This window comes from Medicago sativa, chromosome 2 (genome assembly GCF_051527215.1).
Source record: "Medicago sativa cultivar Bolivia chromosome 2, Bolivia_mono, whole genome shotgun sequence".
NCBI lineage: Eukaryota > Viridiplantae > Streptophyta > Magnoliopsida > Fabales > Fabaceae > Medicago > Medicago sativa.
The window spans coordinates 32,684,031-32,701,677 of NC_140750.1; the positions used below are offsets into that span (position 1 = coordinate 32,684,031).

A 17,647-nucleotide genomic window follows, 5' to 3' on the forward strand; every position below is an offset into this window, starting at 1 on the left:
ATCATGCGTAGGATAATTCTTCTCATGATTTCTCAACTGCCTAGAAGCATAAGCTACTACCTTACCATCTTGCATGAGCACACCACCTAAGCCCAACTTGGACGCATCACAATATACCACAAAAGGTTCTTCTGGCTTCGGTAAAATTAAAATCGGAGCTGTCGTCAATCTTTGCTTCAACTCATTGAAACTACTCTCACACTGAGCATCCCACACAAAAGTTTTACCTTTACAGGTCAACTGAGTCAATGGAAATGCCAACTTCGAAAATCCTTCAATGAATCTACGGTAATAACCAGCCAAGCCAAGGAAACTTCGAATCTCTGTAACTGACTTCGGAGTCTCCCATTGTGATACCGCTTCAACTTTCGACGGGTCAACTGCAATACCACTACCAGAAATAATATGGCCAAGAAAACTTACTTCACTAAACCAAAACTCACATTTCGACAACTTTGCATACAACTTATTTTCTTTCAGCACCTGCAAAACAATCTTCAAATGCTCTGCATGCTCTTCTTCAGTCTGAGAATAAATCAAGATATCATCAATAAATACAACAACAAATTTATCCAGAAAAGCATGGAAAGTTCTGTTCATATACTCCATAAATACACCAGGTGCATTAGTAACACGGAAAGGCATCACTTTAAATTCATAGTGACCATATCTCGTCCTAAACGCCATCTTCTGCATATCTTCATACTTCACTTTAATCTGATGATAACCCGACCTCAAATCAATCTTACTAAATACACGAGCACCCACTAACTGATCCATCAAATCATCAATTCTCGGAAGTGGATACCTATTCTTTATCGTTACTTTATTCAACTGACGGTAATCTGTGCACAATCTCATGCTACCATCCTTCTTCTTTACCAACAATACCGGCGCTCCCCAAGGTGAAACACTCAGTCTTACAAACTTCTTATCAAGCAAATCTTCTAACTGCTTCTTCAATTCTGCCAACTCGGAAGTTGACATACGGTAAGGGGCCATCGACACAGTCTTCGTACCCGGCACAAGATCAATCAAAAATTCAACCTCCCTCTCTAGTGGTACATCAGGAATCTCATCAGGAAACACTTCTGGAAATTCATTTACAATAGGTAACCTGTCAATCACAGCCTGATTCTCTATGGATAAGGACGCCATCAAAGAAAACATTAAAATTCCATCACGTTCTAACTGCTTCAGCTGCTTAGCACATAAGAACTCCGCTCCATTTTCTTCTTCAGCAGAAGAAAAATACACTGACTTACTAGAACAATTAATATGAACATGGTTGTACTCCAACCAGTTCATACCAGGTATTGGTTCTCTACATAAAAAACAACAAACAGGACAACTCAATGACGGTATCTCAACCGTCAAACGACACTACTCGACTCATCTACTTGGCCGGATGGACCGACCTGCTCTGATACCAATTATAACACCCCGTTCTCCCAACGTCGTAATATTAAATATAATATACATCAGAGTCAAACAAATAACGAGGTATTACACTACATATCAAAATTTCATCATAAATAGAAATAATACTATTTATTTAAACAACCATCAACCTCATAAATATCGCAGCGGAAATAATTCTTTTTAACATATCCAGCGTCTACATATCTTGGCACAAAGCCCTCAACAAAATCATAATTTTCTTCAATATTATTCTTCAACATTAATAAACCTCCAACAATAAAATACTTGCATAAATACGATACATAAAGAATAACGAAAACATTCGTGACGATCCCCATCCTAATATGTATCAGAGCCCTAGACACTTGACCCATACCTACTAATCTTCAGAACCTGCAGGTTACCCATACGAAGGACAACAATTTCAAGCAGAAGGGGTGAGATACACATCCAATAATAATAATATATAATTCATCAAATTAAGGAAAACAACAACAATTCAACAACAAGCATTATCAAGTTCATATATGCGTATATATATATATATATATATATATATATATATATATATATAACTCAACATCATATTCATTATCAACAACATTAAACAACATCAACAACAACACAAATGTCATTATCAACAATGAACACAATATTTATCACTAATATTAGTAATTGATACACAAAAATACGAGACAAATATTAATAAATGATACATATAAAACATGATATAAATATTTATCACTAATATATACAAAAACATGAGGTAAATATTTGCCACTAAAAAAAAAAATACTAGACATATGTGTCGTTGATACATAAACAACTGAGATAAATATTTTTATCTAATAAATATAAAAAAAACAAAACACAAGACAAAACTCTTTAAAATATCTCTGATAAATATAAAAAAAACACAAGATAAATATTCATCATTGATAAATAATAAAAAATATTTGCCTCTTACCTATGAAAAATGGGACAAATATTTGTGTTTTTGACAAGGTTTTTGGCATTGATAAATATATAAAAAAAGAGGAAAAATATGTGTTAATAATCAATACATGGTATATATTGGTTATTGATAACTGTAAAAAAAACATGGAAGGAAAATTTGCCAGTGGTAAGTTAAATCTTAAAAAATAGGGACAAATATTTGTATTTATATATAAAAAATTAGAAGAATTTTTTTTTGTTGATAAATATAAAAATTAATGGAAATATATTTTTCACTGATACATTAAAACACAAGACATAAAATCATAACTAATAAAAAAAAAAATGGGAGGCATATTTGTCATTGCTTCATGAAAAAATATGAAAAAACACAGGACAATTATTTTTTGTTGATAAATAAAAAATTAAAATAAAATAAAGTACTTTTAGAGATTAACAAACAATATGTTGTTGTCTGTGCATGACACGGGTTAACGCATTGGTTTCGCATTATACTGTATTTTTAAACACTTTTGGGGTCGAAGTCAATACTCAGGATTCTATAACAGTCAACCTTTATCAATGGATTTAATTGTTTTAAATGTATTAAAATATTTTTTGTCTTTTTCATTTGACATTCAAAACCTAGACTTTTTCTCTCTTATTAATTATCATGACTCTGAAACAATAGTCAACATCAATCAATGAATTTAATTGTCTTAAATGCATTAAATTGTTTTTTGTATGTTTCATTTATCATTAAAAAATGAATTTAATTGTCCTAGGTTATAATACTCCATCTATTTCAAAATGAACGTCAATGCATCATTAGAAGAAATGAAATAACTATTTTACTAAATTAAATTAAAGCAATGTTTTGGAAATAGTGCACATAATATTAATTGGAGAGTACAATTAGTAAGAAATAATTAGTAGTACATTGAAAACTAAGTGACAGTCATTTCGAAACAATATTTTTTTATAAAAGCGTCATTCATTTTGAAACATAGAGAGTAATATAACACTCAACCTCTGTCAATGTATTAATTGTCTTAAATGCAATAACCATGTGTACAACAAAAGTTAAGAAGTGTGTCATATCCTTGAAAGTAACATCTTTCACTTTGTAGTATATATATACATGTTCAAGTATTGAATTTCCTTGAAAAAAGTATTACATGTCCTTGAAAGTAACATTTAAAATTTCATGGATTTAATTCTCTTTCTCGTTCTCACTTTGTGCATAACATGTTGCAAAGTTGAGGCAAGAAGCAAGATTTTACTAGATGAAACAAACAATTTTACTCTATCATATAACATCAAGGTATTTTTTTATTATTCATCGTCCGTTTTTAGTTTGATTTATACATGATGTAGTTGATTGTAATTTTGGTTAATGAATTTAGGATTTTGTGGCCGATAAATTTGATTGTGTTGATATCTACAAGCAACCTGCTCTACAACACCCTTTACTGAAAAAGCACAAAATTCAGGTATAATAATCGAACAATTTATAATATTAATTATCTTACTTTATTGCGTTGTGAAAACTAGTTGTTATTTCATGAAAATGAAGAGAATGATATATAATGGTAACTAACATATAATTCAAGATTTGTAACCTTAAATTTTCATTCAAAATTACCTTATTTGTTTGAAAAGAATTTCAACTTCAACTATAATTCATTTTAATTAATTTTTATGTTATTCCCTCTTCATTGCAACATATGTAGCTTCTCCCAACATTTGCAAAGAACATTGTGCGAAGTAGACCATCTTATGGTAATACAGCGGATGATTGTCCATTGGGAAAAGTGCCTATCTACAACAGGAGAGGAAGACATCAGATTATTACTAATTCATCTTCGAAATTACAAATTGATGATTTTCACCGGCATTCTAAAAGTAACCCTGGCTATCATGTAAGTGGATATTTTTAATCAATACATTTTACATGGAATATTATAACATTATGTATTTATCAATATTAGGAAAAATGACCAACTAAAATAATGCCGCACCAAGATAGAACACAAAACAAGGTTGCATTCTGACGACGGAATCACAAAAAAAGAAAGATATATTTAAAAACCACTTATTGAAATAAAAGAAGAGAAAAAGTGACGCAAAATGGGTGATTATGGATCTAAACATGGTACTAAACCAACACATATCGGTAGGAATAGCAAATCAAGCTGATCCACCTTGCTACTACACCGTCTAAAATGGGGCAAACCAACTAGCGGTATATGGTTTAAAACCTCATCCCCGCCCCTTTTTATGGTGAGCCAGAGGGTTAGTGTGTTTTTCCGTAAAATCTTTGATAAAAAATATTAATTAAAAAATTCACAAAAAACTATGTGAAAAGTGTAAAAATAATAATAAAAATAAATACAATTTAATGAAGATAAAATATATAACTCACGAGACCAACAAAAAAATAAATAAATAAATGATCATTCAAACATCCAAAGTTTATCATAAAAAATCTAGAACAAGTCAACAAGACATTTAAAATAGCTCTAAAAAAACAATTGAAATAAAAATGTAAGGTTCAGTAAAGTGACTAAATTAAATGAATTTTCTCTCTCCACTTTGTATTTCAAACATACGAGAAAATTAGAAAATGGATCGTAACTTATAATAAAAATGAGTGAAAAGAAGATATTGCCAAACCGCCCTATCACAACCATATTATTTTAGTGGGGGTTTAGTAAGGAAAGTTAACTATTAGGTGAGGTGCAAAATTATAACGCCTAAATGCTAGATCAAACGGGTCAACATATAGGGCCTAACCCGTTTTCCCATCCCTACTTTTTTATGGAAGAGGAAGAAAGAACTAGGGTTACAAGAGAGAAAGGTGGCTAGGTGTATGTGCAAGATAGGTATAAAAATATGAAATTTTAGATTTAAGACATAGAGTGTGTGACAAATCACTTTAACATTTTAAAATTGTATAAAATATGAAATATTGTATGTTTTTGTCTTCTCTAGACTGTTGCCCTTGATACAACCCAAAATATGATATTTCATGGAGCACACGCCGGCATAGCTGCGTATGATCTATCAGTTCAAGCAAAGCAATACAGCATGTCTTACATTTGGATTGAAAGTGGATCAGGAACACAACTAAATAGCATAAAAGTTGGAGTTGGGGTTAGTTAATTTTTATTACGTTTTCCCGATATTTTCCTCTCATGACATTGCATTCATTTAGAGAGATAATGATAGAAAAAACATAGTCATTCTTTTATAATATACTACTCACATCCTCTCTTTTTTATGTAAAAGGTCTTTCCAACCTTATATCAAGACAACCAACTACGACTAACTGGTCGATGGACGGTAAGAATATAAATTTAACGCGTTTAATAATATATAATACCATCTACAGTGGTGAGTGCTTCACATAGTTAGAACAATATTAAATAGGAACCCCTATTATAGATCAAATAAATATGGTGCTTGTACATAAGAGTGGTTATGGGAGCACCCCCTCTATCGTCCTATCCTTTTGGAGAGATTGGACACTCGTTCAGTATTAATATTAGTAAATGGTAAAATTGATGATGTGTATATATAGGACCAACTTAAACAGTACTGTGGATGGTCTAATGTGATGGAAAAAAAAAAATACATATTGTTATTTTGCTCAAGCTCAATTTGATATAAACATGCAGGCAGATGGTTTTAAACAAACTGGATGTTACAATGATAATTGTCCGGGTTTTGTGCAAGTCAATAGTAACAAAGATTATACTCTTGGAACTGTCATGTCGTCCAGTAATTCAATTGGATCAACTGAAAAATTTGCTTTTTTTCTCAAAATCAAACAGGTAAATTTGTAATTATTGTAAATACATACAAATATATTATACATTATTATATATATTTTTGCAAACTATTACATCAAATTTAAAGTGTTTATAAAATTATTTTTGTTTGACAATATTATATTTAAAACTTGTATTAGTAATTACTTTAATATATAAAAAGGATAATTTAAGTAATTGAAAAGAATGATAATTAAATATAGGATCATAATCATTTATAACTCTTTATGAAGAACTCATTATGAGTGAATGTTTTTGTTTTTTTAATTATTTTTAATATGATTGGTTAATATCTTCTCCTAGTATTTCTCTTACCTATTTAAATATATGTAGGATCGATCTACGGGTCATTGGTGGTTACTTATAGAACATGAATCAATACAAGTTGGATATTGGCCAAAGGAGTTATTCAATCACATAAGTATGGGAGCGTCAAAGATTCGATTTGGAGGTCAAACTTATGCTACGCCCAATACGAATAGTCCCCCAATGGGTAGTGGAAGATTGCCTAAAGAAAAATTTGAAAACTCAGCTTTTATGGGACAACTTAGGATTATTGATTCACAATATAATGAAGTTGAAGTAAAACCTGAAAACATGAAGCCATATAGAGATACTAATTCAGATTGTTATGACTTGATATACAATGGTTTTGAAGGACGTCTTTATAGGCAAGCTTTTCTTTATGGTGGACCAGGTGGACGAAATTGTGGTATATGATTGTATTGACAACTATATTTAATAAAACTATGATGCGTCCTTGATATATATTGTTATACCCTTGGCCCAAAAAAACATAATTAACATAAAATTTGTGGAAAAGTAAAACTTTATGCTTATAATTAACAAAACCACATTTCACAAAGGTATCCAAAATCATAAAATTTGACAAATTTTCTTTTCTTGATAACTAATTGATTTAAATTAGTTTTTTAATCGATTATTGATTGTTGAATTTAGCAATTGTATTAAATCTTCGTCAAGTAATAAAATTTATAAGTTCATCTCCACGGAGATTATGAAATTGCAAACTATCTACTCCACTTTTTTTGGTTGGTAAAGCTAGAAATGGATTAAAAGAAACTAGAAGCTGACTGAAACTCTTACAACAATTAGTCCATAGAAACCATAGTAAAAGGTAACCCTAAAGAATCCCTAACAAGAAGGGTTGAAATAAAAGATGGAGGGTACTCCCACCATTGAGGGGAGCAATGGGCAAGACCATGACCATTCCTGGCCAAAGTATCAACCACCATGTTCCCCTCTCTAAGTACATGAGTGAAAATACATCTAATTTGCCTACAAATGTGCATACAATTGTGCCATCTTGTATTCATCCTCCAAGGAACACCTTCTTGCTTGCTAAAAGCTTTCACAACACTAAGTGAATCAGTTTCAATCCAAATATCTCTAAGGTCCATATCATCAGCTTTTTCCATGGAAAACATACAAGCACCAAATTCAGCTTCTAAAGAAGATTCAATGCCAATATTCTGAGCCAAAGCTCCCATAAAAAAAGATGGAGAAGCTCTAAAGACAACACCATTGGAACCAAAAATTGGATTGCCAAATGATGAGCCATCACAGTTAACTTTAGTGCAACTCACTGGAGGAAACATCCAAGAGACATCCTGGATGGAGAGATCTTTCTAGCCTTCATAGGTATGGCAAAGACTCTAGCAACCTTGAAATCTTGCATGCCAGTAGATCCCTTAACAATATCAAGAACAAAGATGCTATGAAAAAGAGTGATCATGGAAGAATGCTTGTTGGAGAAGTATCTTTTATTTATTTCCATCTAGATGCTCCAGATGACATGAACAATAGAAGAATTCATTACATATCTATCCAATTTACTAATAGTAGTATTCTGTAACGCCCATACTAAACGTATCAAGAAAGTTTAGCATGTGCATTAATTTGATACTGGATACATTAAAAATTTACAACTTAAATGCATTTGAATGAATATCTTATACAATCATAAGTGTTCGTACAACAAGAATATAACATAACTTGTCCAAAACATAGTATATACGTCCTTGAAATCCATATCTTTATGCAGCGGGTACGAACAAACACTTGCTGAAATATCCATTCGGCTACTAGCTTGCAATACCATCCTGTTTATATGAAACAAATAAGGATTGGGATGATACATATTGTCTCAGTGAGTTCTACCTAACCCTAGGCTATAGGTAACCTTGGGGGAAACCTATGGTCACCACGTGTCTACAATACAACCTGACGGTTGATTATACGTGTGTGGTCATGCTTGCCTAGATGGTCGTGCATACTAGATCCGTCGTAGGTTCATCTTAACTTGTCATAGGTCTTTACTTACATCATACGTGTCATGGCAGTTAAAGGGAACCTAAGACCGCTAACTCAAGATACTTTATACGCATCGAGACTATACATGCTTATTCATGACACGGTTCCTATACCGGACGATTAGGGGAAATCTATGATCGTCATCGGTTTATCATTCATAACTTGTTCTATTTCATAAACGTGTACGTATCTAACGTCATATCATAATCATACATAATCATAATCATACATAATCATAATCATTCATGCATAAATGTTAGCGTTGAACAAAAATTATTATCTTCATTCATTTTACGGAGAGCCTCGGGTGGAGTAACCCCGAGAACAATCCCATACATAACCAATGAATACCTAGCTCAGGCACCTCGAACTCCCTCAGTGACGTGCAGGCCCCCTTGCGGAGCTTATCCTGTTCTCACGACACCTACGTCTTACATACTCATTTACCACGGATCCTTAAGCGATCCCATATGTGGTAAACTACACATACATCATAGTCTTAATCATACATACGTGAAAGGTTAAACCTATACATGCTTACTCGTTTACCACGAGTTTGTGATCTACCCGTTTAGCGGTAAACTACCAACATAGTCATTCTCATTCGTAGTGAAGGGGTTAACTTATCTATTCACGGCTTAAGATGCTTGCATGGTCAATCATATTCATGTGCAAAGGGAATACACTAATCACTTCGCGTCTTATCATACTTAGGACTCATGCTTAGCATTCTAGTTCTCAACGAACCATGTTGAGGCTCTACATTCATTCCCTTCCTTAGAGATTAGTTTGCTACCCGACTTATATCATAACATTCTCTCGTATGCCATGCTTTACTAATTATGTTAAATACTTGCTTCATTCTCATGAAAACCCTTTAAAAGATTATCAAAGAGGACCTTGGTTTGAGGGGTTTACTTTTATAAGAACGTCACAGGAAAAACCTCGCACGAAACTGCCAAAACCCGCCTGAAACGAGCCCACAACAAGTTTTGCTACTGTCAGCTCGCCATGGCGAGTTGGTGGCGAGTTGGTGGCGAGCAGACCATGTGTTCTGTGGTCTAGCTCGCCATGGCTTGTACTAGCTCGCCCCGATAAGTTGTGACAGTCCAGAACTTGTAAAATGTCATTTTTGGCTCAAAAACCTCAAAACCAAGTGACCCAAAACATATTTTGATTCTATTGATCATAAGATACCTAAAAAGCATTCATACAGCAAGTTTCTACATGTTTACCAAGCATGGCATAAAAAGGGCAACTAATCACAATACATAAAACCCTAGTTTTTCATGTTTTCCTTACAAAGTTAAACACATAATCCTAAAGGTGGAAAACTATCTATAGAACTCACCTTAACATAATCTTGTTGTTGCAACAAGCTTCAAGCTTCCTAGCTTCAAATCAAACAATCAAAAACACTAGCTTCTAGACCTTAAGACATGAGGAAGGAAGTGGTAATCAAACTTAAACCTGATGAGTCAAATAATTAGTTAGTTTTAATATAATATTTAAGTCATTTTTAATTAGATTTAAGTTTATTTTATTTTAGTATTATTTCCTTTTTGTGCTATTTTACTTCAATTGCATATTATTATATTTCAGGAACGAATATTTGATAGATTGAGTCTTGGAGCAAAAGAAAGAGGATTAGGAGCTGATTCGGGTGAAAAATACGAAGATTGAAGACGAAAATATCATCTCCCAAAGTCAGAAGCTTGGCACGGGAAGTGCCAACAATTGGCATGGCCGTGCCAACTCCCAGGCCCTCTTTTGTTGCTTTTGCTTCATGAATTAGCTGCCTGTTTTGATCGAAAAGCCCGTGGTTTCTTGTGGAACATGCTACTGAATAGTTGCTTAGGTTTTAAGTCGGCAAGAAGACTATAAATAGAGTAGCCATCTATAATTAACATTCATCTTTTGTTCTTGGAATAAAAGTTCACCTTTATTTTATTGTTATTTTACTTTTACGCTTTTCTTCTTCTTCTCCATGTCTACGATGAACATGAGTGAGTAGACTCTTCTTGTCTTGGGATTGTTGGATAAGTCTAATGACGTAATCCTAATCAAACCAAACCATAAACCATAGTTTTATATACATCTACTTTCTAATCTAATTTTACCGTTTTTATAATGAATTGGCAATTACTAAGCTAGGAAGCGAACGCGGAGGGATTAGTAATCGTTAAGTCAACATCACAAATATTAGGCTAAGGATCGAAAGATGAAGTTTTAATATTGGAACAAGTAAAATTAGACAAGGGTTGCAAAACATGAGAATAGTCTAGTGAACCTTGAGACACATAAAGTTTCGTTCTTCGAGGATTCTTATAACAATCAACCATGAGAATAGGAGTGTTTGTTAGAGAAACACACTCACTGAAACCGAAAGGAGATGTGAGAGGCTAAAGAGAAACTTGTCTTTAGAAAGTAGATCAAATATAAAGTTAGAAGTTTAGGGTTTGTTTGTGAAGGATTCGTTGTTATGATGAACCAATAATCCCAAGACTCTTTTATTTTATTATTGTTATTTTCTTTTAATTAAAAAAAAACAACTTTCTACCTTTTAAACTTTCAATCTAATCATTGTTAAAAGTTAATTGAATTCATAACTCCCTGTCGGAACGATATCTTTTTATTACTGCATCGGTAAACCGTGCACTTGCGGTTTTATCCCATCAAGTTTTTGGTGTCGTTGCCGTAAGAAAGGCCAAGCCTAATGAGGTTGAGAAAGAGATTAGTGAACCACAAGGAGAGGAAACTAGGGTAGAGAGCGAAAAACCACAAAGTGAGGAAACTACACCACCCCCTTTTAAACCGAAAATCCTTTTCCCACAAAGGTTTGCTAAGTCTAAGCTAGATGAGCAATTTAAGAAGTTTATCGATATGATGAACAAAATCTACATTGATGTTCCCTTCACCGAAGTTCTAACTCAAATGCCTACCTATGCTAAATTTTTAAAAGAAATTCTTTCTAAAAAAGGAAAATTGAGGAATGTGAGACAATGAACCTTATAGAAGAGTGTAGTGCCATCATTCAAAATAAATTACCACCTAAGCTTAAAGATCCAGGAAGTTTTTCCATACCTTGTGTAATAGGGTCCGAAATAGTGAAAAAGGCAATGTGCGATTTAGGAGCTAGTGTCAGTTTGATGCCGTTATCTCTTTATGAAAGGTTAGGAATAAGGGAACTTAAGTCAACAAGGATGACCCTACAATTAGCAGACCGTTCCGTTAAGTACCCAGCAGGGATCATAGAAGATGTCCCTGTTAAAGTAGGAGAGATATATGTCCCCACTGATTTTGTTGTGATGGAGATGGAGGAAGACAACCAAGTACCAATTCTTTTGGGAAGACCCTTCCTTGCTACCGCAGGGACCATAATTGATGTTAAGCATGGTAAGTTGGCATTTAATGTTGGTAAGGAAACTGTTGAATTTGAACTTGCTAAACTAATGAAAAATCCTTCCATTAAAGACTCTTGTTGCATGTTAGATATAATCGACTGTTGTGTGAAAGAATGCTCTTTAGCATCAACTACACATGATGGTTTGGAGATATGCTTGGTAAATAATGCAGGTACAAAGCTAGAAAGAGATGTCGAGGCTTACAAGAGTTATTGAATGAAAATCCTCCCATGGAGGGTTTGGGTGTGGAAGAATTGGTGAAAGAAGAACCAGCCCCTCTACCAAAAGAGGCACCAAAAGTGGAGCTTAAACCGCTCCCGCCAAATTTGAGGTATGAATTCTTGGTGTAACACCCCGTTCTCCCAACGTCGTAATATTAAATATAATATACATCAGAGTCAAACAAATAAAGAGGTATTACACTACATATCAAAATTTCATCATAAATAGAAATAATACTATTTATTTAAACAACCATCAACCTCATAAATATCGCAGCGGAAATAATTTCTTTTAACATAATCCAGCGTCTACATAACTTAGCACAAAGCCCTCAACAGAATCATAATTTTCTTCAATATTATTCTTCAACATTGATAAACCTCCAACAATAAAATACTTGCATAAATACGATACAAAAAGAATAAGGAAAACATTCGCGACGATCCCTATCCTAATATGTATCAGAGCCCTAGACACTTGAGCCATACCTACTAATCTTCAGAACCTACAAGTTACCCATACGAAGGGCAACAATTTCAAGCAGAAGGGGTGAGATACACATCCAATAATAATAATATATAATTCATCAAATTAAGGAAAACAACAACAATTCAACAACAAGCATTATCAAGTTCATATATGCGTATATATATATATATATATAACTAAACATCATATTCATTTTCAACAACATTAAACAACATCAACAACAACACAAACGTCATTATCAACAATAAACACCAACTATTCAACCGACAACGACAACTAAGACAATGCAACTCCGACAACAACTAATGCATTATGCATGTGGTACCAACCACGCGCGTTGAATGCTAAGCATTCCAGGGCATAAGCCCCCACCAATTTGGATGGTTAAAGCATCCCAGGGCATAAGCCCCCACCAAGTGAATGATAAACATTCCAGGGCATAAGCCCCCACCTGTTGAATGACTAGCATTCCAGGGCATAAGCCCCCTCCAGAACATGAGTATGCAAATGGACTCGACTAATTAATATCAACATACAACTCCAACAACATCTACGACAACAACAATGTGCCTAAGAATTTATTACACATAACCCTACAACTTAAACGACATCGACACAATAACACCAAACAACGGAATTCATCGACATAACACATATACATTAATTGATTACATTCATATCAAACCAAAACATTCTTCAAAACAAATCGAGTTTGATCAGTAAGACATAAGCCAAATACTCGTAAAACACTTCAACTGAGTCCCTAATACTTAAGTTTGAAGTTGGGAAACCAACCATAAGTTTTTGGACTAACTCGGAATTAGTATGCTGAGTTTTTCTTAAGTTTTCTCAAGACCCATCTGGACTATTTACTTCATAACTCAAAATCTACAAATAATTTTCTAGTCACTCCAAAGCCATTAGGAAGCTAACTCAATTATCTACAACTTTCATGTTTACACCGAAAGCTAATTCAAAACAGAAACGGGTGAAAAAGACGCAAGAACGCGAAATAGGGAACGCTGTCAAATTGGAGCACGATTTTCTGGGTCAAAATTTGCATTTTCATTCGTAAATAATCGGAGCACGATTTGGCAAAATTGGAGCACGATTTGGCACAGGCTGTTACGATTTTTGCACCATTTTTCACCCCAAAACCCAATTTTTGATCCCCTAATCACCAAAAAATGAATTAGAACATAGAACAATGTTTACAGGTTCTATATACAACATAGCAACCAAAACAACATAGAAACATGCATCAAACAACACAATTCATCATATTTTCCTCAATTAACATAAAACTTCTAACCCTAAAACCAAGAACAACAATTCATCAAAAATTACAATTATATATACATATTATTGAAAGGAATCTCACCCTTACCTTAACTCCGTAAAATCTACAGCAAGAAATGGTTGGATTCTCTCTTCCTAGCTCTTCTCCTAGCTTTCTCTTCTTTCTCTCAAAAATTCCCTTTTTCTTGTTTGTACGTGAAAATGTTTTGTCTGGCTTTTCTTTCTTTTACTCAAAAACTATAACATCCCCTTTTCTCACTTAACTCCCACTAAACTCACATAATTACTACTTAATTTCCATTAACCAAAATAATAATATTTTACTCCTATTTTATTAAGTAACAACATATATTTAAATAAAACACATTACACCAAAAGTCATATATTTCACATAAAATTATATATATAACAAATAAAGTCATATAAAAATATTCACACATCTACTAAAAATAATTAAATAAAAATGGGGCGTTACACTTGGGCCCTAACTCAACTTACCCTGTTATTGTGAATGCAAGCTTAATTGAGGTAGAAACTGAAAAATTACTTTATGTCCTCAAGAAATACCCTATGGCTATAAGTTATACCATCTATGACATTAAAGGAATAAACCCCTCATTGTGTACACATAGGATATTACTTGAGGAGGACTATAAGCCCTCCGTTGAACACCAAAGAAGGTTAAATCCTAACATGAAAGAAGTTGTGAAAAAATACGTTTTAAAACTCCTAGATGCAGGTGTTATTTATCCAATTTCTGATTCTAAATGGGTTAGCCCCATTCAAGTAGTACCTAAAAAGGGTGGTCTCACAGTTATTAAAAATGATAAAAATGAATCCATTGCAACTAGAACCGTCACCGGTTGGAGAATGTGTATTGATTATAGGAAGCTTAACAAAGCAACCCGTAAGGATCACTTTCCACTCCCTTTTATAGACCAAATGTTAGAAAGGTTAGCTAAGCATTCACATTTTTGTTATTTAGATGGTTATTCTGGATTCTTCCAAATACATATTCACCCTAATGACCAAGAGAAAACCACTTTAACATGTCCCTTTGGCACCTTTGCCTATAGGAGGATGCCTTTTGGTCTTTGCAATGCTCCCGCTACTTTTCAAAGATGCATGATGTCTATTTTTTCTGATTTTGTTGAAAATATAATGGAAGTTTTTATGGATGATTTTTCTGTGCATGGATCTAGTTTTGATAATTGTTTGACTAACCTGGAAAAAGTTTTGGAAAGATGTGAGCAAGTGAATTTAGTGTTGAATTGGGAAAAGTGTCACTTCATGGTAAGAGAAGGAATTGTCCTAGGACACTTAGTCTCTGAACGGGCTATAAAGGTAGACAAAGCTAAAATTGAAATTATTGAAAAAATGCTACCTCCTACTTTGGTCAAGGAAGTAAGAAGTTTTCTAGGACATGCGGGGTTCTACCGCCGTTTCATTAAAGATTTTTCTTCAATTACTAAGCCACTAACAAGCCTGCTCCTTAAAGATGCAGAATTTGTGTTTAATGATGAATGCCTAAAAGCATTTTGCAGGTTAAAGGAAGCTTTGGTCACTGCCCCAAATCATACAACCACCGGATTGGAACTTACCTTTTGAGATAATGTGTGATGCAAGTGACTATGCAGTTGGGGCGGTGTTGGGTCACTGAAAGGACAATAAGATGCATGTTATATACTCTGCGAGTAAGACCCTTGATGGGGCACAGGTAAATTATGCTACAACAGAGAAAGAATTAATAGCAGTAGTCTATGCCATTGACAAATTTCGTCCATACTTGGAAGGATCAAAAATCATTATTTACATAGATCACTTGGCAATAAAATATTTGTTAAATAAAAAAGATGCCAAACCGAGGTTGATCCGATGGATTTTGCTCCTCCAAGAATTTGACCTTGAAATAAAAGATAAAAAAGGTATTGAAAATGTTGTGGCTGATCACTTGTCCCGTCTTAGGGAAACTAATGAGAATGAGTTGCCTTTGGATGATTCCTTCCCGGATGACAAACTCTTCTTATTGGCACAAACTAACGCACCTTGGTATGCAGATTTTGTTAATTTTCTTGCAGCAGGAGTACTACCACCTGATTTGAACTACCAACAAAAGAAGAAGTTCTTCCATGATCTCAAACACTACTATTGGGATGAGCCCTACCTCTTCAAAAGAGGCTCGGATGGAATTTTCAGAATATGCATTCCCGAAAACGAGGTAGGTTGTATTCTACACCATTGCCATTCCTCTTCCTATGGTGGCCATGCCAGTACTCAAAAGACTTCTCTCAAAATTCTTCAATCTGGTTTCTGGTGGCCATCACTTTTTAAAGATGTGCATCTCTTTGTTTCTAAATGTGACAAATGTAACGCCTCATTTTTATTTAAGTATTTTTTAGACGATGTTTGAATATTTTATATGATTTTTATGTGATATATGGTGTGATGCTATTTTATTATATGATTTATGGAGTTGTGTATTATTTAAATGAATATTGTTTTATTATTTGTTGAAATAATAGGAGAAATAAAATAGGTAGAATTATTATTTATTTTAGTTAATGGGAATTAAGTAGTAATTAAGTGAGAAAAGACGGGAGTTATGTTTTTGGGAGTAAAAGAGAGAAAAGTCAGACAAAAACATTTTCACGTATAAACAAGAAAAACTGAGTTTTTGAGAGAAGGAAGAGAAAGCTAGGAGAAGAGCTAGGAAGAGAGAATCCAACCATTTTTGCTGTAGAACTTGCTGAATTAAGGTAAGGGTGAGATTCCTTTCACTAATAATATGTATAATTCTGATTTTGATGAATTGTGGTGTTTTGGTATTAGGGTTAGAAAGTTTTAGGTTAATGGCTATAATATGATGAATTGTGTTGTTGATGCATGTTTCTATGTTATTTGATTGCTATATTGCCCAATTGAACCTGAAAACTTCTGTTGAAACGCATTTTGGGTAACCAGGGATTGAAAATTGGGAATTTCGATTGAAACGTCGGTGTCTGAATGTTCTAAAGAGAAGTGATTATGTGAGGCTTGGGAAATCAATTTTTTTAGTGGTGGAAAATTGAATGTTTCTGTAGATTATGATAGAGGGAAATGTCAGGAGTGTGTAAGCGAAAACGGCACTGAAATCCGCTTAACGGTTTGAATTTTATGCGCGAAATGGTGAAAACGGAAAAAACGAAGAAAAAGTTGTGCTGTCAATCGAGCACGGCCGTGCCGTGCATGGCACGGGCCGTGCTAACGTTCTGTTTCTTCGTGCTGACAGAACTTCGGTTTCTGCGTTTTTTGTGCTTTTTCACCTATTTCTGTTTTGAATTGGCTTTTGATGTAAACATGAAAGTTGTAGATAATTAAGTTAGCTTTATAATGGCCTTGGTTTGGAATGGAAAAGATTTGTAGATTTTGAGTTATGATAAAAATAGTCCAGGTGGGTCTTCAGAAAACTTTAAGAAAACTTAGCATAACTAATCCCAAGTTAGTCCAAAAACTTATGGCTGGTTTCCCAACCTCAAACTTAAGTGTTAGGGATTTAGTTGAGGTGTTTTATAGGTATTTGGCTTATGTTCTATTGATCAAAACTTAATTGCTTTTGAAGGATGTTTTGAACTTTGAGATGAATGTAATTGATTTTATATATATGCTATGTTGTTGATTTCCGTTGTTGACGTTGTTGTATCATCTAATTTCGAAGTTGGGGAGTGTGTC

The 17,647-nt window shown here is 33.7% G+C and overlaps 3 protein-coding genes across 5 annotated transcripts; 2 read left to right on the forward strand and 1 right to left on the reverse strand.

The window, feature by feature from the left end:
* Positions 1-3,522: 3,522 nt before the first annotated feature.
* LOC146946327 (protein neprosin-like) lies at positions 3,523-6,955 on the forward strand. Of its 3 annotated transcripts, XM_085748887.1 has the most exons (7): positions 3,523-3,682; positions 3,765-3,851; positions 4,092-4,280; positions 5,353-5,514; positions 5,650-5,703; positions 6,039-6,194; positions 6,525-6,955. In XM_085748887.1, exons 1-7 carry the CDS (start codon positions 3,566-3,568, stop codon positions 6,909-6,911), a joined length of 1,152 nt encoding a protein of 383 aa, XP_085605013.1. In that variant the 5' UTR covers positions 3,523-3,565; the 3' UTR covers positions 6,912-6,955. The 3 variants fall into 3 exon arrangements, with proteins under 3 accessions (XP_085605013.1, XP_085605014.1, XP_085605015.1); XM_085748888.1 differs by lacking the exon at positions 6,039-6,194; XM_085748889.1 differs by lacking the exon at positions 4,092-4,280 and having other exon boundaries at positions 3,524-3,682.
* Positions 6,956-7,303: 348 nt separating this feature from the next.
* On the reverse strand, positions 7,304-7,989 carry LOC146946328 (uncharacterized). Its single transcript, XM_085748195.1, has 2 exons — positions 7,799-7,989; positions 7,304-7,721 (listed from the first exon to the last, which is right to left on the reverse strand). Exons 1-2 carry the CDS (start codon positions 7,987-7,989, stop codon positions 7,304-7,306), a joined length of 609 nt encoding a protein of 202 aa, XP_085604321.1.
* A 3,538-nt stretch (positions 7,990-11,527) lies between these two features.
* On the forward strand, positions 11,528-12,145 carry LOC146946329 (UBA domain-containing protein Mud1-like). The gene has a single exon (XM_085748196.1). The coding sequence runs from the start codon at positions 11,528-11,530 to the stop codon at positions 12,143-12,145; it is 618 nt and encodes a 205-aa protein (XP_085604322.1).
* Positions 12,146-17,647: the final 5,502 nt, after the last annotated feature.